Source organism: Meriones unguiculatus, chromosome 16 (assembly GCF_030254825.1).
Source record: "Meriones unguiculatus strain TT.TT164.6M chromosome 16, Bangor_MerUng_6.1, whole genome shotgun sequence".
In the NCBI taxonomy this organism is placed as follows: domain Eukaryota; kingdom Metazoa; phylum Chordata; class Mammalia; order Rodentia; family Muridae; genus Meriones; species Meriones unguiculatus.
In genome coordinates this window covers 29,632,628-29,657,371 of record NC_083363.1, presented here as the reverse complement: position 1 = coordinate 29,657,371, position 24,744 = coordinate 29,632,628, and the positions used below count along the sequence as shown (strand labels likewise).

At 45.4% G+C, this 24,744-nt stretch overlaps 1 protein-coding gene across 2 annotated transcripts in view; it reads left to right on the top strand.

Annotated features, from left to right (window-relative positions):
- Positions 1–24,744, top strand: part of Ubr2 (ubiquitin protein ligase E3 component n-recognin 2) — an 81,695-nt gene that overhangs the window by 28,454 nt on the left and 28,497 nt on the right. The window contains exons 8-25 of one of the 2 annotated variants that reach the window (XM_021640182.2): positions 1,507–1,627; positions 2,584–2,691; positions 3,639–3,727; positions 4,693–4,791; positions 7,807–7,970; positions 8,057–8,156; positions 10,336–10,464; positions 11,680–11,863; positions 14,377–14,438; positions 15,280–15,390; positions 17,027–17,092; positions 18,164–18,286; positions 18,398–18,461; positions 19,284–19,408; positions 20,766–20,818; positions 22,625–22,727; positions 23,540–23,588; positions 24,545–24,699. In XM_021640182.2, the coding sequence (XP_021495857.1) occupies positions 1,507–1,627; positions 2,584–2,691; positions 3,639–3,727; positions 4,693–4,791; positions 7,807–7,970; positions 8,057–8,156; positions 10,336–10,464; positions 11,680–11,863; positions 14,377–14,438; positions 15,280–15,390; positions 17,027–17,092; positions 18,164–18,286; positions 18,398–18,461; positions 19,284–19,408; positions 20,766–20,818; positions 22,625–22,727; positions 23,540–23,588; positions 24,545–24,699 (1,905 nt within the window). Of the gene's footprint in view, positions 1–1,506; positions 1,628–2,583; positions 2,692–3,638; positions 3,728–4,523; positions 4,623–4,692; positions 4,792–7,806; positions 7,971–8,056; positions 8,157–10,335; positions 10,465–11,679; positions 11,864–14,376; positions 14,439–15,279; positions 15,391–17,026; positions 17,093–18,163; positions 18,287–18,397; positions 18,462–19,283; positions 19,409–20,765; positions 20,819–22,624; positions 22,728–23,539; positions 23,589–24,544; positions 24,700–24,744 lie in introns of both variants that reach the window. The other variant, XM_021640181.2, reaches the window with a different exon arrangement.

Below are 24,744 nucleotides of genomic sequence, written 5' to 3'. Positions count from 1 at the left end.
TTGACCGGTAAACAGAGAAAATGTGGCATTGCATGTACAATGGAGTGTTATTCCACATTTTAAAGCAGCAGCCATTTTGCTGGTGCTGCACAGCTTATAGGTCTTGACTGTAAAGTGAAATGATTCCACTTGTATGAGGGACAGAGAGTAGAGTGATGGTGGCCAAGGAAGGTACAGGCGTGTGTTCAGAGGCTATGAGGTTTTAGCTTTCAAAATGAAGTATTCTTGGGGCTTAAGAGCACTGGCTGCTCTTACAGAAGACCCAGGTTCAAATCCAAGCACCCACAGGACAGCTACAACCATCTGTCTAACACTGGTTCTGGGTGATCTGATGCTCGCTGTCTGGTCTCCTCCACAGGCACTGTATGCACGTGATATGCAGACACGTGGGCAAAACACGCGTACACGTAAAATTAAAAATAACATCTTAAAAATAAATAAAAGAATTCATTCTCTAGCTGGGCATGGTGGCACCTGCCTGTGACAGTTTGGCGCCAGTCATAGCTGGACTTTCAATAATGACACGGAGACTTTTATATGTATTATTAAAGCTTGCCCTTAGCTGAGGCTTGTTTCAGAACTAGATCTTAAATTAAGCCCTTTATCTTAATCTGTTCTGCCATGTGCCCCTTCCTCCGCTCTCAGTCCGAGCACCTATTTGTTCCTGTATGTGCAATGGAGACTCCTCCCAACCCTGGTTCTTTCCCGCCCGCCTCAGCTATTGGCTGTTCAGCTCTTTTTTAAACCAATCAGAAAGTGTGGGAAGGAGTGTTTGCAAAATAAGATGCAGCCGTAGGAATAATACCAAAGTCTGCACTTTGGTAGAGAAACAGCATTTGAATAATACAAGGGCAGTCTTTACAAAGTGTGCCGAGAGATCACCCCAGCACCTGCCTTTAATCCCGGCAAAAGGCAGAGGCAGGAGGATTTCTGAGTTGAAGACCAGCCTGGTCTACATAGTGAGTTCCAAGATAGCCAGGGCTGTGTAGAGAGACCCTGTCTGCCGGAGGGGGTGAAGGGTAGCATTCTGAATATTGCTTTTCCAGCAGTGTGAGCACTGAACACGGTAGTACTGAACCGTGTTCTTAGAAATAGTTAAGATGTTAGGTTTTATGTTGTGTGTATGCTAACACGGTTTTTAAAGTTGATTGAGCACATCTGGGCAGTAAACTGGATTATTTAAATAATGTTAAGTGTTTTAAGAAATTGAAGGCAGAAAGCAAGCTTACTTGACCATCTAAGCTATTTGTAGTTGGTACTATGGGTTTTCAAATATATGACCAAAGGCACTGCTGACTCACAAGATGGGGTCTCTTCCTGTTGTCACTGAATCTTTAGATTCTGTCTAGAAAATAACTTAAAGCAGTAAGGTTTTTTCCTAGTGCTTTATTAAACAGGTACATGAAATGATGTGTGGTGTTGTGGCTGTATCAAGAATGCTGACATGTTTCTGCCTCTTAGCCAGCTGTTTTAAGTTACTCTCGTCTCCTCCCTGTTTCCTTTAAGAGGAACACCAGCAGACAGACCAAGCCGCTCAAGGTTCAGGTTATGCACTCCTCCGTGGCTGCTCATCAGAATTTTGGATTGAAAGCTCTGTCGTGGCTGGGAAGTGTTATTGGATATTCAGGTAGGTTTAGTATGTTGAGGCCATATCTAAATGACTTGACAAAAGGAACTGTTTGAATGATGCACTCTGAGGGAGCATTGACAAACGGAGCTGCAAAATGCTGCCATAATTAAAACCTAGTGATAGTACAACTTAAATAAAATTAATTTAAATGTTTGGCCCCCTACAGCCTTTATACACAGCTAGTACTTTGCATTTCTGAAAACATGTACATTGGACTGTATGGGTTTGTATTTGCTTGGGTTTAGGTTTATCTTTCCTCAGCTTATATAGGAGACAATTGTAATATACCATAATCATGAACTCCATGTCCACAGCCAAAAATGCAGGTTGGGTTCCAGCACTAAAGGGTAAATTAGGGATAGGTTTATGCTACTGTCATATATAGGCAAGACATTGTAATGCTGTAAGGAAGGTCCCTAACATTTGTATTGAAGGCTGTTTAGAAAAACGCCACTGTATACTGTTGCAATACAGATGAGATACACCGTATACATATGTGCTGGAAAGCTTGTCTAAAGGGTGACATTAAAAGGTGGGAGTCTGCCTCCAGGCCTCTCATGGAAGAGCTGTAGTGGACTGCAGCGTATGGGAAGTAGTTTACATACACTAATAACCTGTACTGATGCGTGTTAGAGTGTAGGGCTCGTGCTTTCTTCCGTTACCATGTTTGTATGATGGCTGCCCTAAACATGGTGGTATTTGTGGCTAGTTTTACTACTGCTGCTTCCAGTAGTGTGAATGCTAGAGAACACCATTGTATCAGCAGCCAGGCATTCTTTTTCTCTGAGTTCACTAAAGCAGAGAAGGCTTTTTGTAAAGATAAAATAGGTAGCCTCCTTTTCAGTTTAGTCTTTACTAAGACTTATGGAACTCTGATTGGAGCCCACACTCAAGTGTCATTTTCCCTTAGTATTTCTTTTCCCTCCCATGACCATTGTTCCTTGTGTTTAAAGATGGCCTTCGCCGGATTTTGTGTCAGGTGGGATTACAAGAAGGTCCAGATGGTGAAAACTCGTCTCTGGTCGACAGACTGATGCTTAACGATTCCAAATTATGGAAAGGTGAGTTGCTTATTGCTTCTAAGGTTGGCTGGGGGGGTGTCAAAGTTGGGTGTTTCTCTTAATTTGAAAATGTTTTAAATTAATGTGTTTATGCTTTTTTTAAGATTTATTTATTTTTATGTATATGAGTATTCTATCTTCATGTACACCTGCTTGCCAGAAGAGGGCATCAGATCACACTATAGATGGTTGTGAGCCACCATGTGGTTGCTGGGAATTGAACACAGGACCTCTGGAAGAGCAGCCAGTGCTCTTAACCTCTGAGCCATCTCTCCAGCCCGTCTTTATGCTTTTAAAATTACAGTTGTAGAGCTAGATTCAGTCCCTAGCAAGCACTTCAGCACTTTTGGGGGGAAAAAAAATAAAATAAAACAACGTTGTAGGGCGTCTCTGTGACCTAGAATAAACAACCTTTATATTTTATTATAGAATCACATTTAGAGTTAGGCGAGATAACACATGCCTGTATCCCCAGCACTCAGGAGACCAAGGCAGGAGGAGTCAACACCAACCTAGGCTCTCGGCCTGCATGTGCTATGTCACAAGGCCCAGTCTCAAAAAAACAAAGGGGAGGGAGGGAGGGAGATAAATTTTGTATTTTATTTCTAAAAACATTGCAGGATGGGAGAGGTGACTCAGTGGTTACGAGTGCATACTCCCCAACAGAGGACCCAAGGTCTGCTCCCAGCCTACACATCAGGTGCCTCACAACCGCCTGTAATGCCAGTTCCGGAGGGGTCTGGCACTTCTGACCTCCATGGTCACCTGGACGTGCACACATATAGACACACCTGTAGATAACTGAAGTAAAATCCTTTTAAAAGGGGGATTAATTGCAAATGTTTTGCTCTGAACAAAGCACAGAGAGTTTTGGTCTTGTGGTTTGAGACACTCAAAGCTATGGGAATGGAATCGTGGCTTGCCTCACACTCTGCTCCTTTCTGAAGGCGCGAGGAGTGTGTACCACCAGCTGTTCATGAGCAGCCTGCTCATGGATCTGAAGTATAAGAAGCTGTTTGCTGTTCGATTTGCAAAAGTAAGTAGGGTTTTTCTCAGTTTTGCTGATAGATAGGTTACATTTGAAATAACTATAGTATGTCCAAAAATATTAGTGTTTAACAGTGAGTTGTCAGGACATCCAATTGAAATTCTACGGAACTTCATAGTCTTTACCCGTTATTCCTAAAGATGGAGAAACAAGAGTCCCTGTCCCCCCTCAACCTAACAGAGCAGTGACTGGGATGTGACTTGATGACCAAACTCCATGTCGTTCTGAATCGTAGTTTAATCCTGTTCAAGTTCATGGAGGCAGCGTGCCTCTGTTGTGCAGGATGTGGATGGTGAGTTCCAGATGGTGGACAGAATTGACTCACGATCAGCAGCATGTGCTGATGCTAGGAGGTTCCTTTCTGTATGTCCCCAAGTCGGAGCTCTTAGCCAGCGAAGCACATGATTGCCATTTGGAGAGCTCTATCAGAACGTCTGTGTTTGTGTCTGATTTCCAAGTCTGTTGGTGACCTTGAAGGAGTTGTATGATTCTTATGTGTATTCTGAAGCAGTGCAAGCCTGCTTCGGGGACAGAGAGCAGGATGTTGCTGTGTCTGAGCCAGTGCACACTGGCCTCATCCTGAGTGGCCTCGGGATTTTAGGAGCTTTGACCCCTGTTTGGGCGGCTAAACTGCCACTGTGCTCCAGAAGAACCTATTAACACAACTTGAGTTTCCATTGTCCTAGCACTGTCTCCCTGTTGCCTTCTCCAGCACTGACTTTTCAGTAGAATCCTTAACCATTTGGTCACTGGATTAGAGGTGAATTTCCCCCTTGTTGTTTAGAATTACCAGCAGTTGCAGAGGGATTTTATGGAGGATGATCACGAGCGGGCAGTGTCGGTGACTGCTCTGTCTGTCCAGTTCTTCACCGCACCTACTCTGGTGAGTAGTGTTTGCCTCTTCTTCGTAACTCATAGCTGGCACTCCTTGCCTCTTTTTGCCTTCTTACTAGAACTATGAGCGTTTGCAGAATGATTATGTGAGAGATGACCACGACAGAGAGTTTTCAGTCGCAGACCTCTCGGTTCAGATATTCACAGTTCCTTCTCTTGTAAGTACTGAAAGACTAGAGAACGCCCTTGTTTCCATGAGCCTCAGACTAACAGAGGTAAGGCCTGTGTGTTGATCCTGGACAGGGTAGACTCGAGACATTGCCAACCACACAGAACATATCTTTGAATAGCAAAGCAATTATGAGGAGAGTTCCTTTACGTTCAGTACTTTCCCATTAGGATTTCCTAGTGGGTGTTGGACTAGTAAGTTAACATTCAGCTGATCGGTTTATCAAATATATTCTTGACGTTCGGATCAGATAATATAGGACACCTTAGATCTTGAAGAATCTTCTTCTCAACCTTCCCCCCGGAAGGACAGAACAGCTAAGGCAACTGAGTCATGCTGCTTGGTGTGTCTTTTACTCAGGCTTGCCAGGGTCACTACCTCAGCCATGAAACGCCATGACTAAAAGCGACTTGGGGAGGAAAGGGTTTATTCAGCGTGTGCGTCCACATTGCGGTCCATCAGTGGAGGAGTCGGGACAGGAACTCACACAGGGCAGGAGCCTGGAGACAGGGGCCGACACAGGGCCATCGAAGAGTGCTGCTTACTGGCTTGCTCGGCCTGCTTTCTTATTGAACGCAGGACCACAGCCTAGCGATGGTGCCACACAGAATGGGCTGTTCCCCTCCCCCTCAATCACTGTTAAGATGGCCCGCAGGCTTGCCCACAACCCTGTCTTATGGAGGCTTTTTCTCAGTTGAGGCTTCCTCCTCTCGGGTGACTCTAGCTTGTGTCAGGTTGACATAAAACTAGCCAGCACACTGCTGAAGCTTCCACTAATCAAGTTTTATCATGTTATGTTAACTAAAAATTGTACTTCATTGAACAAAATTATTGCATTTATTAGGCATGGCTTTTAAATGTGAAATGGTGAACAAAACAGATGTGATTTGAGTAAATAACTGAAGTGCTGTGCCAGAGGACCCGGGTTCAGTTCCCCGCACCCACATGGTGGCTGAGAGCTGCCTGTAGCTCTAGTCCTAGGAGGCCTGACGATGCCTTCCGGCTCCACAGACTCCAACCTTGAATGTAATGCACAGACACCCGTGCAGGCAAACACCAGCACACACTCCCTCTGCTCCCTGAGACAGAGGGTGGGGAGATCTGGCCCTCCCAGGGTTCAGAGGCTTGGCTTAGGAAGGTACCCTCTGTGGTGACCGCAGGAAGGCGTGTGCAGACTCTGCAGGAGCAGAAGCCTTCAGTGCCTGGAGACCCAGTGCACCAAGCAAGGCCCTGAAGCTTTCAGAGCACTTATGTGCACTCCCCTCACGTGCCTTTTCTGGTAGGAAAAACAAAGACAGGTTTTTTCATTTCTTTTTGTTCAGGAATGTATTCTAGTAAAGAATGTCTTTTAGTAATTTTCCCATTAATGAATGGGAATCCCCTGTCATCCCCTGTGTAGACAAGACTGCCCTTGAACTCAGAGACCTGCCTCCTTTCGTCCCGAGTGCTGAGTTTACAGGCATAGGACACTGTGCTCAGCCTTCAGTTTGTCTGAACTGCCCCAGTCAGCATTCTCCTGTTATTATCCCGTAGCACTGAATTTAACAAGAGCGTGTTTCCAAAACATTTCTTCAGTCTTAGGGGAGAGTGTAATCTGTTGTGGATATGTTGTAAACTGGGTAATGAGCTACAGAATTTAATATGAATTATAAAATATGAATAAAAGTGATAGAGGACACCCAAACCTTTCCAGTGTGTGAACCCCCCTAACACTCACCGAGCTGGCAGTGCCTGCCTTTGCAGGCCGCCTTCCCCAGCGTTATTATCCCACTAAGCTCCCGGGCCTCCTCCTGTCTTGCAAGCTTGCGCTGCACAGCTGTTTTCCAGCCCAGTGGGATCACCTCGCTTCCTTTAACTTCCCAATCAGTACAGCAAATAGGAAAGACACTCCGTTTGTGTAACCTGGCTGTACTTGATGCTCCTTCAGCCTTGACCATAGTGACACGGGACATTCTGCCATTCTTCCACCTTTACTTTTTCCCACCTACCACAGGAGGGATAGTTTTCTTTGACCACCGCACTTCTACTTTAATACAGAAGGTCAGAGTGAAATCGTGTTGTGTGAGAGTGGAGTGAGAAAGCCTGACGTGGTGGGTCAGCCTCGCCATCATTAAACCCTTTATGGGAAGAAGTTGGTGATATTCGCTACCCTCGGGGATTTCCGCTTGCGGGGCAGGCATTCTCTTCTAAGTATTTTTGCTGTCTTACATAGTGGATATTTGTGACATCTTTTGTAATAGCACAGACCCCAAAACAGTGCAAGGGACAACAGGCCAGACTTGGCCAAATGTGATAGGAAAGGGTTCTGGCAGTGGTTAGAAGAGTGAGCGTGTACATGCTGCAGGGTAATCTCTACGTAAAAGTTTTTATAGCAAACGGAAACTAAATAGCACAGTGATAGTTGATAGCACGCTCGCTGTGCGGAAAGAGGCAGCTGTGGCTCCGCATCCATACTTTTGTATTCAGTGCATACAGTCTCACATTACATATACACACTGTAGGTAGGTAAGTACTAAATGCCAGCTCTGGGACAATGCAAAAACAACAGTTTGTGTTCGGGTGGCAGACCTCAGGAGCTAGAAGACCTTTTACTTCCTAGAGTTGTGTGTCCATGGACAGAAAAGCAAAAATAAATGTCAACTGGTAAAAAAGGGAAATACCGTTTCATACTGCACGTTAGACAATCAGTGACATAACCGTCTGGATCCTGCAGTAAGTACCCGAACTTACTGAATAATGTGTAAATTTCTCAGCTAAGAAGTTACATCACTATGCCCTCTTCCGGACTCGGTGGACGCTGCACATCTGTGCTGCACATACGTGGATATGGGCAAACACCCGCTCACATAAATGTAAAGCATCTTTAGGAAGGTCTGTAGGCACTCAGGATCTGAGACGCCTGTGTTGAGGTGTGGTGCGCAGGTGCCAAGCTAGCGCTGCAGGCTCTCCGTGCTTCCCGCGCAGGGGTTTTGATTACCAGACTTTCTGATAAACTCTGTTTTAGGCTCGAATGCTCATCACAGAAGAGAACCTGATGACTGTTATCATTAAGGCTTTCATGAACCATTTGAAACACAGAGATGCCCAGGGCAGATTCCAATTTGAACGCTATACAGCCATCCAAGCCTTCAAGTTCAGGAGAGTTCAGAGCCTCATCTTGGATCTCAAGTGAGTGTTTGCTTAGTTTCCAAACCATACAGCCTGTGAAATGCCCGTGCTGCCATGTTCACTGCTCCTGCTGTCTGTCTGTGTAGGTACGTATTGATTAGCAAACCAACTGAGTGGTCGGATGAGCTGAGGCGCAAGTTCCTAGAAGGGTTCGATGCCTTTTTGAAATTACTGAAATGCATGCAGGTATGTACAACACATTTCTGTGTGTCTCCCCACAGCCCGTTTTTGGCACATTTCACAAAGATGAGTTGGGTCAAGAAATTCCTCTATATTTGAGGCTCCTTGGGAGTAGGTTATATGAGATCCAGTTAAAGGTGTTTCAGTACACTGGCTCCGTATATAAAGTGCTTATTGTAAAGTCAGGTGGCATGAGTTCTGTCCCCAGAACCCAGCACAAGGAGAGGACTGCTTCCTCAAAGTTGTCCTCGCGCACAAGCCCACACTCCCATCATACACACAATAATAATAAATAAGTGGTGTTTTTTTTTTTTTTTTTAAAGATGTTTTGGCTGAGTCTGGAGAGAGGGCTCCGTAGTTAAAAACACTGGCTGCCCCAGTGGACCCAGGTTCTGGTCCTACCATCCAGCCACCTGACAGCTCTGAGCCATCTGTAACTCCAGTTCCAGGGGAGGCACTGCCCTCCTCTGGTCACCTTGGCCACTGCATGAATGTGGCACACCGACATGGTGTGCCAGCAAAACATACTTGCAGGGAAAGTAAGTTGTGAAAAAGATGTTCGGGTTCTCATAAGTACTGCTGAGAGTTCACAGGTCCTTTTCTGTGGTGGTTTGTTAGGGCGCTTACTTAGAAATGTACTTCAGTTCAGTATTTGAGAAACTATGGTTGTTTTCTGATGCTTGCTGTCAAACTCAGTGCCCTGTGCACACAGTAGACAGCTACCGTTAGGCCTAGCTCCCACGAAACTCAACAGCCCTCGTTTTCTTTGTGTTGTGAATGGGTTTGGTGTGTGCGTGTGTGTATGTGTGTGCTGGTGAATACATGCCATAGCATACTTGTGGCAGTCAAGAGACAGCTTAGGGAAATCCATTCTCTCCTTCCACCAACTGGCTCTCTCAGAGCGACTCAGATCTTCAGGCTGCCTTCAGGCTCTGTTACACACTGAGCCATCTCTCTGACCCTTGTTTTTTTGTTTCTATGTTTTCTTTTCCTCTTGGTGGGATTTGTACATAGTGTAATCTAAACTTTTTTCCTGATTAATCTCTTTGTGAAGTATACCTACCTGCAACTCAGAGTCTGGGGTAGAAACAAATAAGCATATAAACAGTTCTAAAAGAAGATAGGCGCTCTCTCTAAAAACACCTAACTGTGGTGGGTCCTACAGTCCTATTTTAAAAGGAGTGACCAGGATTGGCCATTCCCTTTTGAAGATGTTGGAGATGTTCTTTATTCTGTTAAGAAATGGTTCTTACAGACCAGGATAGTTTAGCTAGTTTCTTTTAAAAGTTACACTAGTTTGTATCAAAGAGTGTTTATCTGTTACTGTCTTTTTTTTCATTCTGGCGCTGTGAACACTTTGAGCTACGTTAGTGAATAAGTAGAAAATGTGTCTTCTAATATAACTTTATATCGCCAGACTTTCTTCAGCCTGCCAGGACTTGAGTAATGACACAGAGACTTATTAATACTTACTGTAGCTCAGACCTTGGCTTAGGCTGCCTCCCAACCAGCTCATTTAACTTAACTTAACCGAGTACTCTAACCTACATCTGCCATGTGGCCCGTTATCTCAGTGTGAGGCAGGTGATGAGCCATAAAAATAACAATACGACAATCCAGACTGTACTCAGCCATCTGCTAGTACAGAATTAACAGCTGAGTAATATAGAGACAGCCTTTACATAGTGCACAGAAAGATTACCCCAACAACTGTACATTTGCAGATGAGTCATATTTTACAAGACTGTCAAGGGGCTGAGGATAGAACTCTGCTGAAGCATGTGCTTAGTATGTGTGGGGCCTGTATTTAACCACCATTGGCACACAGAGCCTGGTGAGGAACAGTGACACATAGCTATAATGCCAGCATGTAGGAAACTGAGGCAGAGGGACCATGTGCTCCAGGCAAGCCAAGTTGCTTAAGGAGACCTTATTTCAAATATAAACAAAGAGACATAAACAAGCAAATACATAAATGAGAGATTTCTTAGTTTTTTTTTTTCCCTTGACACTTTTTGTTTATAAATTTACCTTATTTGACTAGTCTCTGTAATCAATTTATATTTCTTATGCATCCCTTCTCAGATTTCTTCTCCCTTCCCCCTTCATTGAACTTCTTTGGTTTCTGTGTAAGGAAAAAAACCTGGTTTTTATCTCACAAACTGAACTCTTTCTGCTTTCTAAGGGAATGGACCCGATCACACGTCAAGTAGGACAGCACATTGAAATGGAGCCGGAATGGGAAGCAGCCTTTACGCTGCAGATGAAGCTAACGCACGTGATTTCAATGGTGCAGGATTGGTGCGCTCTGGATGTGAGTTCTTGTGTTGGGAGCTGCAGAGAGAGAAGCTGAGGGAAAGTTAGAGATTTGAGGAAGAAAGGGCATGTCAGCTTAGCTCATAGCACACTTCCCCTTCCACACTCAATAAAGATTCAGAAGCTCAATTCTACAGTGTAATAAGAAAAAGAAACCAAATAGAAAATGATGTACACTCTTATGTAAGTATGTTCATTTTCCCCATAATCCTCTCCGGACATTAAACCTGTAAAAATAGTGGTTATGTTTGTCCAAGAAAAAGGTTTTAGTTTTGCTACATTTATCCCGTGACATAAAATAATTTTGGCCTTCATTAATAAGAACCTGTAGAGGTCAGATGGTCAGAGATTTATCCATGGGACTTGAACAGTGTGTGAAAACCTACTGGAGGGAGCTAGAGAGACGGCTCTGAAGTTAAGAGCACTGTCTGCTCTTACAGAGGTCCTGAGTTCAATTCCCAGCAACCACATGGTGGCTTACAACCATCTATAATGGGATCTGATGCCCTCTTCTGGCATGCAGGTGTACATGCAGGCAGAACACTATATACACAATAAATAAGTAAATCTTAAAAAAAAAATTACTGGACAAAGAGAATAGGGTTACCGGTTCAGAGCCCAAATCCATCATTCTGTGTAATGAGAGGCCTGTGGTTGCCGGGAGCTTTGAGAAGGCTCTGCCTGGAGGGGAGGACAGGGGTTGGCAGGGCTGCCTGATACCTGGACCATAGGGGGCATCTGAGTCATATTCTAGTTGAAGTGGGAGGCCATTAGGGTCCACCTAACAGTGCTATGGTCCAGAGTATATGTTTTTAAAAACTATACTCTGTGAAGAATGGACAGATGAGACGAGTTGAAGCAGGGAGTTTAACAGAGACACGGTGGCTATGTCTGGAGAACAAGAGAATAGATTGTTTTGAGGGAAGTTAAAAATAGAAAGTTGTCACTTTTGATAATGGACTGGACAGCATGGACTGAGGTAAAGGCCAATACTGGTAACTTCTAGGTGTCCACAGCCATATTGACAAGTGATGTCATCCAGTGGGACAGAGGACAGTGGCAAAAAGGGACCCATTCTGGGAGTGAGAACTGAGTTTGCTTTGGCCTGTATTACTACTTGAGATATTTAGCCACCGCGGGATTTGAGGTACTAAGTCAGTCTTGTAGCAATACAGTCTTTTGAGTAACTTACGTTACGAACCCTCTTTTTTAGGAAAAAGTGTTAATTGAAGCTTACAAGAAATGCCTAGCTGTGCTGACGCGGTGTCATGGTGGTTTTACTGACGGTGAACAGCCAATCACACTCAGTCTTTGTGGACACTCAGTGGAAACTATCAGATACTGTGTTTCCCAAGAAAAAGTTAGCATTCACCTCCCAATTTCTCGCTTGCTTGCAGGTAAAGCATCTCCCTAAAAAAGGAACCCTAAAAGTTCTCCCAAGTGACCGTGGTGTTTGTGCATGCCTACTGTGTGCTAGGCATTGTCCTGGGAGTTCTACACGTGTTTGCCTATCTGGTCATTCTGCTCTGAAGGAGACGTTACTAAACTTGGTCCATAGACAGGAGAACTGAGGCATAGAGAATTCTTGGTGACAGAGCAAGAAAGAAGCCAGGCTGGCCTTTGACGCGTCTGGGCACCTGGTCCAGAACGCTGTGCCGCAGGCTTATGCCCCCTCACTGCACTGGGGCTTCTTAGTGCCTGAGCCCAGGCTCGGTGACAAGTCGCACGGTGACTCACGTTTAAGCCGCTGCTAATAAATCAAAGCCACCGTAGCTCTTCTCTCTGTAAGTTCTTTCTTGCTCACTGATCAATAACCTTTCAGGCAGAAGCTCACACACGAATGCCTTATTGATCTTGGGCTGACTTACAAGCCATTCCTAATCACTGCAGTGCCTAAAACGGACACCTTGCAGCCTCCAGAGGCTGTGAGTGTGCGCCTAACTCTGCTGGCGGGTCCCTTGCGGCAGTACTTCAAGATCTCTTAATTCTAGGTGTTCTTGTGCTGCCCACCCTTGTCTTCCCTTCAGTTCATTCTTAACTCGGCAGACAGCAACCTCCTTTTACAGTTACACAGCCTGTAACTAATGACTTGGAACTATGTAACTATGCTTGGAACTTTTTAATTGTGATATGAAGGTGTGCTTTGGTGTGTTGGTTGTTTTTTTGTTTGTTTTTTGTTTTTTTTTCCTCGAGGGGAGACTATGGAGAATCCCTATCATGGCTTCCTTAAATGTGTATTGAAGAGGTAGTAATGTATATTAATTACTGGTTGAACTGCTTTGATAGACCATGGTCTGGCTGAGGTTATCCGTTCCTTGTGGATTCGTGTCTTTCAAGGAATTGGTCCATTTCATCTAAATTATTATGAGTCAAGTTTTTGATCGCTTTCATATCACGCGGTCAAGGAGTAACGATTCCTTTCATCACGAGTGCGTGTTTTGAGCATCATCACGTTCTCTGGCTGACAGACCTCCACATCCTACCAGTCTCTTGGGTGTGTTCATCAGGGTGTAGCCTGAAATCCCTTACACTCAGGCATCTACGCTTTTATTTATAAGCATTTGGATAGTGAAATAGTGCAACAAGCTGTGGGTGTTAGCTGACGCCTGTGGCCTCAGGACTCAAGAAGAGAAGGGTTATTCTGAGTTCCAGGCTCCCCTGGCTTATAGTCAGTTCAAGGCCAACCTGTCCTACAGAGTGAGACCCTGGCCCTAAGTGACAAGAGAAGAGAAAGGGAAAGAAGAAGGGACAGAATGACTAAAGAAGGACAGAAAAAGAGATAAAGCTCTTACTGTAGGAAAAAAAATCTCTCGTGCTCCCATAACTTGTTTATCCTGGCTTTGTTTTCAGCAACTGAAAAGTATTGGTTACTGGTGACCTGACCAAAGCTTTTAAGACCAGAGGGCAAAAGGGTCCCTGCAACTCAGCGACATACCAAGTCCACATTCCAAAACCTGATTGTCTGGACGGAAGCTAAGGCTAATACTTATCCAGTGAAGAGGTTGATGGTCCACAGATACACTGGTCTCTGCCTGTATCCTCCCCTCCCTGAAGTCTGTGCTATGAATATCTGGAAGTGTTCCGGGGCCTGCCCCGGATGTTTATAGTCAGGATAGACACAAAACAGTCTATACAGCTGGCTGTGGTAGCACATGCTTGTGACCCCAGCACTTGGGAGGCAGGGGCAGGCAGTCTGACCACAAGTTTGAGACCAACCAGGGTGATGTAGCAAGAGCCTGTCTAAAAACAAGCAAACCAAACATAGTTCACAGACAAGGTGAAGGGCGCTGCTGGTGCGTCAGCAGTAAGTCCTAACAGCTTCCTAGAAATGGCCAGCAGTGAAGGAAGCCTCTCAGGCTGGAACAGGGGCCAAGAGATACTGATAAGCGCTCTATGTCAGGGGAATGACCTAAACAGCCTTTAAAGTGGCCTAAGGTTGAGCTAAAATGCGCTTCTCATGGATAGGAAGCAAGTTGGCTTTGACTCTAAACTAGAACTTGGGGAACTTAATTCTGAGGTCAGGGTCAGCATAGACAATGAGTCCAGGGCCAGTTTCTCTGTTCAGTGGCTGGAAAGATCTCAGCTTCCAGCAGTGGTGAAGCCCATGGCCCGGGAGATCACAGCACACTGGCTGATGAGTGTGTGCTGGTTTGGTTGCTGTCAGGCTGTTTCAGCTGTGTCTGGACATCCGGCATTAACTTCTAAAATGTCACAGTATTGAGGAAGAGGAGTTCTAACTGCCTCTGATGTCGCCTTGTTTATAGAGGCGGTTCATTTTATAACTTACTTTGTAATTCAGTACATGCCCAGAGATTCTTTCAAAGGTTAAAGAGTAAAGCTGAGTGATCTTGAGTCACGTGAACATTAGTTTTACCTATAGAAAAACGTTTCTGTTTGTTTTCCCATGCAGGTTTACATGCATTACTAAGCAAAAGTGAAGTGGCATATAAATTTCCAGAGCTCCTACCTCTAGTAAGTGGCTTTGACATTAAAAAGAGCATCTGTCATTGTTTTTGTGGTGTAAAAGCAAACTAACACAAACTTTTATTAGTTTAGGTTCTGCAGAGAAACAGTCTGTGGGGGGCGGGGGGACGTCGGGTTTGTGTGTGTGCATGGGGGTGGAGGCAGGATTAAGGAATTATTTCAAGGTCTTGCCTTGCGCAGTTCCAGAGTTGGAAATGAGTCTGTAGAGCATTCTGGCCCACTGGAGAGCCCAGAGGACAGTTGACATTGTCCGTCATGAAGGCATAATTCCCTCTTCAGAAAGCATGCTTTGGGGCTGGGTAGTGGCTCAGCAGGTAAATGCTGTACAAATGTGAGGGCCGGAGTTTGGGCCAGCAGAACCAGGAAGAGCTGTGTGCGGACCTCTGACAAAGACATCCAGGGACGTTCAAGGTCACAGCAGCCATAAGAGCCTGCCTTAACCAGGGCAGGAGACAAGAACTGATACCCGAGGTGTTCCTCAACCACACATGTGACACATGTGTGCCCCACGCATGAGAAACCTCACTTTTATACAGCCTCTATCTGGGTTGATAAAGCCACCGTCTTTAGAGAGAATAAATTGCCATTTTCAAACATTACTAAGATATTACTCATACTATAAACAGTGCCTTCAGCCTCAAACAGACAGGGCTGACCATAACCTAGCTAAATTGACACAAAATTAACTGTCACACAAATACATCTTACAGCAGACTTACTACATTATTTTGTAAGCTTTTCTGTCAATCACCTTTTCATATGCAAATTTTAACAAGTGTTTTTCTTTTGTTTGTTTGTTTTTTCTTTTTTTTTTTTCCAAAAAACGCAGAGTGAACTGAGCCCACCCATGTTGATAGAGCATCCCCTTAGATGTCTTGTTTTATGTGCTCAAGTGCATGCTGGGATGTGGAGAAGAAATGGCTTCTCTCTAGTAAACCAGGTAAGTGGATTTTGTTTGTTAATTCTCTGGTGTTTTTATTCATTAGCTTTTATGAGAAACCTTTTACAGTTTTAAATGGACTTAGTTATTGTAAGTTTCAAATCTGGAATCTAGAGTTGAAAGTACTGGCTGCTCTTGCAGAGGACCCTGGTTCAATTCCCAGCACCCATGAATCACCCATGTCAGGTGATTTACCACCTCCTGTAACTTCAGCCCCAAGGGATCGGAGACCTTCTTTTGGCCTGTGAGGTACCCACACACTTGTGGCACAGGCAAATACATACACAAATAAACCTTTTTTTTAAAAAACAGTTTAGTATCTGTGTTAAATTGTTTGAAAAATTAAATGCCCGGTGAGCCAAGGTTTCTTAGATCTCTTATTTTATATTTCATCAGGGAAAGTGGGAATGAGTACCAATGGTCTTAGTCTTTACTTGAAACAATCTTTAACGAAGTTGGATGGTAAAAACTAAAACTTGTTTTACTTAAATTAGGTTAAACACTGGGTGTGTGCGCCAGAGAGCTGGCTCAGTGAGTAAGGGCACTGCAGGCAAACCAGAGGACCTGAGTCAGCCCGCGGCTTCCACACTGGCCTAGTTTTCTAAACACCATGACAGAAAGCAGCTTTGCAGTGGTGTTACTGTGTCCTGCAGCTTACAGGTCACAGTCAATCGGCTGTTAGGGCAGGGCAGGAGCTGAGGCAGAGACCATGGAGGAACTGTTTAGCTTCTTTTCAAACAGCCCAAGGCCTCTTGCCCAATGGGGCCACTGCTTGAAGCGGCTGGCCCCTCCCACATCAGTCTGAAGCGAAAGAATGCCCCACAGGCTTGCCTGCAGGCCAGCCCTCTGGAGACACCTCTTCCTCTTCGGCCTTAGCCTGGGTAAAGCCGACAGGAAAACTAACCACATGCTCCTGCAAATTGTCCTCTGACCACCATGCTGAGTGCCCTCACACACTGTCCATGCACGCAAATAATGCAGGCAGATGGGAAAGAGGTGTGATAGGCTCGCGCCTTTCAAGTTTTCGGAAGACAGAGGCAGGGGGGGAGCTGTGAATTTAAGGTTAGCCTGATCTATCTGTACAGTGAGTTCCAGGTTAGAGTTCCAGGTTAGCCAGGTCTATATAGTGAGACCCTGTCTCTGAATTAAAGTAAGAGTGTATCGAGGTAGAAATCTTTTTTATTTGACTGTAGGGTTGAGTGTGGTATGTGTGAGAGAAAAAGAGAGGTGGTGGGGTAGCATCTGTGCAGGTCACTGTGTAACTTTGTGTAATTGTCTCCCTTTCCATCTTTACGTGAGTTACAGGGATCAACCCAGGTCATGAGACCTCACAGCAAGAGCTTTACCATCTCAACCGTCCCTGCTCCCCTCATCCCCAGTATTAGGAGTCCTAAACTTTCCAGAAACTGACTACCCAGAAAACTGGCTGGAATCTGTAGTGGTCATCAATAGAAATGTCTACTTGGTTTATTTGTGCTATAATAGTGCTAACTAAGAAACCACAACAGATCCATATGCAGAAAGGCACACACCGTGTTTATACAAACCTAGATGCTTTCCCTTGAAGTAGCGGAATGATCAGGAAGCCGTGCCCATCAAAGTTTGTTCTCCTAATATAACTAATTATTGTTTCTAGATCTATTACTACCACAATGTGAAATGCAGGCGTGAGATGTTCGACAAGGACATAGTGATGCTTCAGGTAATGGATTAAAAGCCCCGACATCAGGGCCATGGCGAGCGTGGGGTCTCGCTCACAGAGTCAATCATGGAACACTCCTCCCACATCTCTGACTCGTGCCTCCCTGTCCACTGACACTCCCTACTCAAGGCCCACAACCTGCACAACGCTTCCACCTGGTCTCCAGAGCAGGGTCAAATTCAGGGTGGCAGATACGGATGCTTTGTTCCAGCCCCCTGCCCACCGAGCGCACCGCCTTAGGCGGTCGACCAGCTGCTCAGATCAGAAACCCTGGCTAGAGAGAGCTCAGTGCTTAGAGCTTTTGCTGCTCTTCCAAGGAACCAGACTTCTTTTCCCAGCACCCACATCAGGCACCTCACAGCCACCTGAAATCCCGGCTCCCAGGGATCTGATGCTTTTCTGGTCTCTGTAGGCACAGCACGGTATGGCAAACACAGGCACACATAAACATAAAATCCTAAAAAACAAAGTAGACTGGCTTGGTGGCACACTCCTTTAATCCCAGCACTGAGGCAGAGATAGACAGATCTGTGTGATTATACACTGAGACCTTGTCTCAAAAGGACTGATAATGGCCACTGCAACAGCAGCAATTCAGTTCACAGCTATTGAGATCCAGTTTGGTTTAGAATTTTTTAAATGGCATTGAAAGAAAATTAAAACTAATGTGGAAGCTGTCGTTTTATATTTTGGAGTGCTTGCCACGAGGAGAGGGTGGGCGAGCTCAGTAGTAGTATGTATATTGACACACTGGAAACTTAATTGACATCTCTCCGTTCCTAGCAGGCAGTGAGCACTGATAGGCGCTACCGTGAAACTCAAAGACGTGTTCTTCTATGAACTGCAGGCAGGGACGGAGCTGGAGCAGCCCGTGCGGGTCTCTTCTGGGCTTAGGTCTTAGGGGCGGGGCGCATTGTGTGGGTTGTTTGACCAGCTTAGATTCCTGTCCACACCATCTAGGGTCTGGCTCAGCAGGTGTATGTCTCCTCTTGTGTGGACTAAATATTTCAGGAAAGTGAGTGTCCCTTCTGACCTTCCTCTTCTCCTTTCTCTCAAACAAACAAACAAAAGACAGGTGTCTCCATGATGGATCCAAACCACTTTCTGATGATCATGCTCAGCCGCTTCGAACTCTATCAGATCTTCAGCACACCCGACTATGGGAAGAGATTCAGTTCTGAGATCGCCCACAAGGTAAGAGCCTGTGGCACAAGCCCACGTGCTGAAGAGGCCTGTCCTGTTTGGATGTCTGTTGAGAGATGGCAGTGCCCAAGTTCTCACCTATAACATCCCCTCCGTCTGCAGGACGTCATTCAGCAGAACAACACGCTAATAGAAGAGATGCTGTACCTCATCATCATGCTCGTTGGTGAGTTCACACCGTCTGGCGTGTCTATGAATGACGGACTGTGGAGAGTTTCTGAGCTTGCTTGGTTAGTCATGAGAGGGTCCCTGGTTTTAGGAGAAGGGATCGTGGAGGCACACACCCGCCATTTCCCTCCCCTTTGGAAAGAGGAAAGGATGCAATAATGGCTGAAGCAGAATAAACTGAAAGACTATTAGGGGGAGGGCAGTGGAGGCTGGCACAGTCTAGGACCCAGATGGTGAGCAGAGAGTTACTAGTACTTAAATCTTCCCTTTTGTTTCTTGCACTGTGGCTCTTAGTATAAATGTCATCTTGACTCCAGAGATGGTAATTGCAGGCTAATGGAGACCAGTGGCTCATAGATTTCTGTTTATTACCGAAGCCTCCAGTCCCTGCCCATGTTTCCCAGGGCTTTCATCCTTTCTACTCTGTCATTCGCCCTGCTGTTTCAGACCTTCTGTGGCCATGAGGTAGCAAATCCAACTGATAGGAGGAATACTAGTGAAGAGGGTCCCAAGGTGAGACCTGGCCTGTCCCTAGACAGAAGTGGAGAGGAAGGCTCCCTCCTTGCACCACCAGAGGAGGACAGGGCGAAAGCCTTGACTTCTGCTGATCTCATGGCCCTTCTGATCCTTCTCCAAAGCAGCCACTAATCTCAAGTGTGCCAAGAGTGAATTGCTCTGCCTTTGCCCCTGCCAAACCAGCCATTGTTCTCCCACAGCAGTGACCCAGGTGGGGATATGTTCTGTTGCAGGAAATGGCAGTCTGTATCACGCAAGTATCATGGTCTGTAAAATGTGTGCGTCTATCTTTCCTTTTGGACAGGAGAAAGATTCAGCCCTGGGGTTGGACAGGTGGGTGCCACAGATGAAATCAAGAGGGAGATCATCCATCAGCTAAGCATCAAGCCCATGGCCCACAGCGAGCTGGTGAAGTCTCTTCCTGAAGATGTAAGTGCCTCATTTTTACGAGGAACTAGTCAGCTTCCCACTCTACCCACAAGTGTGCAAGGGGAACCTGCGCTTTCCCTCTTGCGCACAAGCTGCCGTTCTAAGATGCGGTGATCCCACTCAGGAGGTCACCATGAGTAACCTGAAAAGGAAAATACTGCCAACTTTGGCTAGAAAGCAGAGTGGGACTAGAGAGAACACTGAAGAGCACGGCGCTTAGAGCCAAGTCCTTTGTCCACTGAGTAAGGCCATGTTAGAGTCTTTGAACAGGGGCACACACACCCTGCGGAGCAAAGCCTACTCACTTGGATTGAGTAGACACGTGTTCAGAGCTTTTCCCTTCTCGGTCACCAAAACAGGCTTTTGTTTGGTTGGTTGGTTTGGTTTTGGTTTTTCAAGAGGGTTTGTTTCTCTGTATAGCCCTGACTGTCCTGGAATTTGCTCTGTAGGCCTGACTGGCCTCAGACTCCGAGACTGACCTGCCTCTGCCTCTCCAGGACTGGGATTAAAGTCCTGTGCCACCACTGTGTGGTGGGAGATTCTTTATTTTTATTTTTATTTCTTTAAAGCAGTGAGCTGTTATCTCATTGAGGTGATTAACAAGGAATTCATAGGTTGAGTTGTAACAGTTTTTCCTCTCAAGGCCGTTTGTCTTCCAGACATATAATTTCAACTGTGGGCCTTTTCAGAAATTCAGCTCCTACTGCTGAAAATGCCTCCATTTTTCACTAAGGCTCTTCAGTGTGTTTGTTTGTTCGGTTGCTTCAGTCTTTGTCTTAGCTTCTATGCATGTATGGGTGTGTCCACGTGTTACCGCAGGTGCCCAAGGAGCCCAGAAGAGGGTATTGGATGCCCTGGAGCTGGAGCTGGAGATGATTGTGAACTGCCTAGTGTGGGTTCTGGGAATTAAACTCAGGTCCCCTGGAAGAGCAACAGATGCTCTTAACTGCTGCTGTCTCTTTAGCCCTCCTTCAACATATTTTGCCAGAACGGAAATAGATCAAACCTTTGAACTTTTTTACACGGCCCAGGGCTCTGTAGTTCCAGGTCATGTTTAATTTGGTTGACCTTTTAGTCATGTCATTGTGACACCTTTGGTTGACACTCAGGGTTCAGCGGGGCAAGTGCCTGAGCTGTCTCGGATGGTGTTGTGAGGGGTGCCTCCTGGACCAGGCCGGCTTTGAGCAAGGTCCTGCTAGAGGCCCTCCCGCCTCTGCTCAGCCTTGGCTGCTGCTGGCTGTGCAGTCTTCAGTCTGTAAACTCAGTGGGTGGCAGCATTCTATTACAGGGTTGCTGTAGGGTCCTGGACAAAGTCCCTGCCCAGGCCACTGAGCGTGCTTGTTTTTTACCGCTTTAGGAGAACAAGGAGACTGGCATGGAGAGCGTCATTGAAGCCGTTGCCCATTTCAAGTGAGTTGATGTCATGTTCTCTGAAGTTTTACTTTTTGAAACATTTCTTTTGTGTGCACCTGCGCTCACTGCAGCATACCTACAGAAGCCAAAGCACAACCTGAGGAAGTCAGCTCTCTTCTCTGATAGGTGTTCCAGGGATAGAGCTCAGGCCACCAGGCTTGGTGGCAAGTGCCTTTTTCCAGTAAGCCATCTGTCCAGTCTCCATCATCATTTTTCTTAATATGTTTCTTTTGATAAAAGTGTGTGTGTGTTTCATGTGTGCACTTGCATGTATGCTTTGTGTGTGTCTCTGTGCATGGGATTCCTTGGAGCTAGAGTTATAAGCAGTCATGAGCCAACTGATGTGGGTGATGGAAACTGTCTTCTGGAAGAACAGCAAGTGCTCTTAACAGCTAAGCTACCTCCAGCCCCAGGGTGACTTTCATCCTGCTTTTTCTTGCTCCCCATTCTAGCTGTAGTGTCTTCATTGATTCTAAAGATAGCACATGTACATTAAAGAAGCAGCATGCTTTTATAGGGAAGATACAGCATCACCCAGCTAACCAGCTGAGTTTGTCTTTATTTGAAGAATATTTCATCTTAATGTAGGAAGGTACACACTTCAAACAAAAATGGGTTTGGTTTGTGTTTATTATTTGTAATTCAGGGCTTCATGCTTGCAGGCATTCTACCCTGAGTTCCATCACCGCCCCTGTTGCTCTTTTAAGTGTAATGTAATGGGGTGCGGTGAGGTTTTGTTTGATTTTGTGTTTAGTGTGCCTTGTCAGCACATGGAGCCACCTTGTTCCTTCTGCTGCTTCATCATAGCGCACTGTGTGCGTTTACCCCCTCTCTGCTGGTAGACGGTTCATGTCCAGATGTTTTCTAGTGTCGATAGCAGGTGTTGGGATCATGGGCATCTTTCTCTTGACTAGCAGAATGTTTCTTTGAGATGCTGCTAGATCCAAAGGAAGACACAGTTTGTAGAACACCAAGTTGCCTTCCTGGTGTACATGAGTTTACACTCCTACTAGTCCCTGCACTTCGTCAGCACTTGAATGTGTGTGCGCCTTTCCGGTGTGTGAGGGGGGGACTATTGTTGCTATAGATTGAACTCAGGACCTAAGAACCCTCTACCACCGAGCTTTTTAGACCCCGAGCCTGTGAGCTTTTTTGTAATTCTGTGTAGTAAATGGGTGGTCATGTTGCCTTACTTCAGTTTACACTATGCAGCCAGGGAGGTAGAGTGTCTTGTCATGTGTTTATTAACTTTTGTAGAGTGTGACACCTGTGTGCAATTTTCTTCCCTGCCATTCATTCCTATCTTATTCTAAATTTTTTTATATATTAAAAATATTGATTCTCAATATATTAACTATATGGCAATACTTTCTCCCTGTTGCTTGATTTTTAACTGTATAATGTCAAGTCCCAGGTGTTTTAAAATATTTCTCAGTATTGTCTGACCTCTGGAATTTGTCCTGTAAAAGTATTTTTAGAATATATTGCATATTAAAATAGGAAAGTTAATTCCATGTGTCCTCGTGTTCAGAGGCTTAGAAACGCTGCCGTTTTGAAACCTGTTCTGTTGGGCTTTTGAGCTGCGTCTTCATCTCATTCATATGCATAGTTAGGACTAGTTCACAGTGGAGGAGCTGGCTCGGATGGCTCCAGCAAGGGCTTTGGATGTGTAGTAAGTAGCACATCAGCCTACAGGACAGGTAGCTGGACACCCTAAAAAAGTGATGTGGGAGCTCATGTCTTCCTCAGACTTCTAAGGCTCGCGGCCCGTGTGACTGTGCTAATCATATCCTTCCCTCACAGGAAGCCGGGGCTGACAGGACGAGGCATGTACGAGCTGAAGCCAGAGTGTACCAAAGAGTTCAATCTGTATTTCTATCACTTCTCCAGGGCAGAGCAATCCAAGGTAGGTGGAGCTCGGTGCAATGGGATGTGCTAAATGCGTTTTCCTTATAAGAGCAAGCTTTCACACACTGAAAAGAGGGCCCAGAGGACACAGACAACACAGCAGACCTGTGTAACATAGTAGGTCCTGCACCACAGTGTCCGTGTGTAGATGAATACAGTCACGTGCACACAGACACATGACCTTTTTGCGTATTTGTTTTTCTGGGATCAGGCCCAGGACCTTGCACACGCTAGATAGCCACCACTATGGCCATCCCGGGTCATTTCAGCTGGTGCCGTGACCAGCTATTCAGCTGAGACACACTCACTGTGGTGCATTTGATACGGGCTTTGGCCTTTGTGCCATTTTCCTTGTAATTTCAGAGACTTGTATTTTGCAATCTTTTAATGTACTTTTCCAATAAATGGTTTTAAAATTAAAAACTATTGTGAAGTTTTTATTTTGTTTTGATAGATTTCTTAGCATTCAGACCTTACGTTTCCATTTTGTACCTGCTTTTTCTGCCTCTTAAAGTATTGAACACATTTGAGGATTCTCTTAATTGACAAAAAGAATTAACCTCACTGTATGATATGGTGGGGGAAGACTAAACATTCAGGTGGTAGAAATCTACCCAAGCCACATGCATTGGCTCATGCCTGGAAAGTAGGCAGAAGGGTCAGTTCGAGGCCAGCCTGGACTGTGTGGGTCCCTGTCTGTAAATCAGAGTGGGGGAGAGAGTTAACGGGTGCTAATAAGTGAAAGCAAACTCACATCACTAAGTCATTGTGTATTGTAATTCTTGTCCATTTTACTTTGTCTTTCATTAGGCAGAGGAAGCTCAACGGAAATTGAAAAGACAAAATAGGGAAGATACAGGTATTTTAATCTTCTTTCCAAAAGCCTGCATCAGTCTCTTACTGACAAAACGTTGTTTTCTTTTGGGCATCATAATTATCCTGGGGGGGGGCCAGACTTAAGTATAAGCTTTTTGTGTGACATTCTCCTTCCTGGTCTGAGGAATGAGGAATACAGGAGTACTGGAAGATGCTTCTCCCTCCCTAGACATCTGCAAATGGCTCCGAATTGGCCTTTCTTGTCCAATATATGCCTTTAAATGTTGCAGTACTTCTCCACTCCTCGTATTCAGTTTGAACAGTCTTTCAGCCCACGAAAGCATAGCATGAGACACAGTGGGCTGGGGAGATGGCTTGGCAGGTAGCACTTCCTGCACAAGCATGAAGAGTTCAGATCCCCAGAAGACGTAAACGCTGGGTGGGTGTCGTGGCCCCCACCTGTCAGCAAGGAGGAGGCTGGCAAAGACACTGATGCCCCAGAGCAAAGCAGCTAGACCATACATCGATAGGGCCCGCCTTGATACAGAAAAGCTTCACAAAGTAATCAAGGAAGACACCGGATATCAACCTCTGGCCTCCACACACACCACATATTCACTGCAAGAGAGGGGAATCTGTACCGAGTCACTGTGGGTCAGTGGTTTTATTGAGAGCCAAGACACTGTGGAGATAGGGAGGCTCTTGATGTGTGTATAGCTGGGGTTGTTTTGTTTTACTATACAGCTGTTCTCATGCATCTGGCTGACCTTGAGAATGTAAAATACAGATGAAAGATGTGCTAATAAAAGTCCTTTAGTGACCATCAAAAGTTCCTAACAAGGCGGATGTGGTGGCTCATTCCTATAATTCCACATAGATTAGGTAGAGGCAGGGGGAATCTCTGAGTTCAAGGCCAGCCTGGTCTACTTAGTGAGTTCTAGAGGAGCCCTCTGCATAGAGAGGGATGATTCCTTTAAACCTGTTCTACTTTATTCCCAGCACTTCCTCCTCCGGCTTTGCCACCGTTCTGCCCTTTATTTGCAAGTCTGGTCAACATTTTGCAGTGTGATGTCATGTTATACATCATGGGAACAATACTGCAGTGGGCTGTAGAACACCATGGATCTGCCTGGTCGGAGTCCATGCTGCAAAGGGTAGGTTTGTGTGTGTGTGTTTGGTGGTTGCAAAAAAGTCAGTCT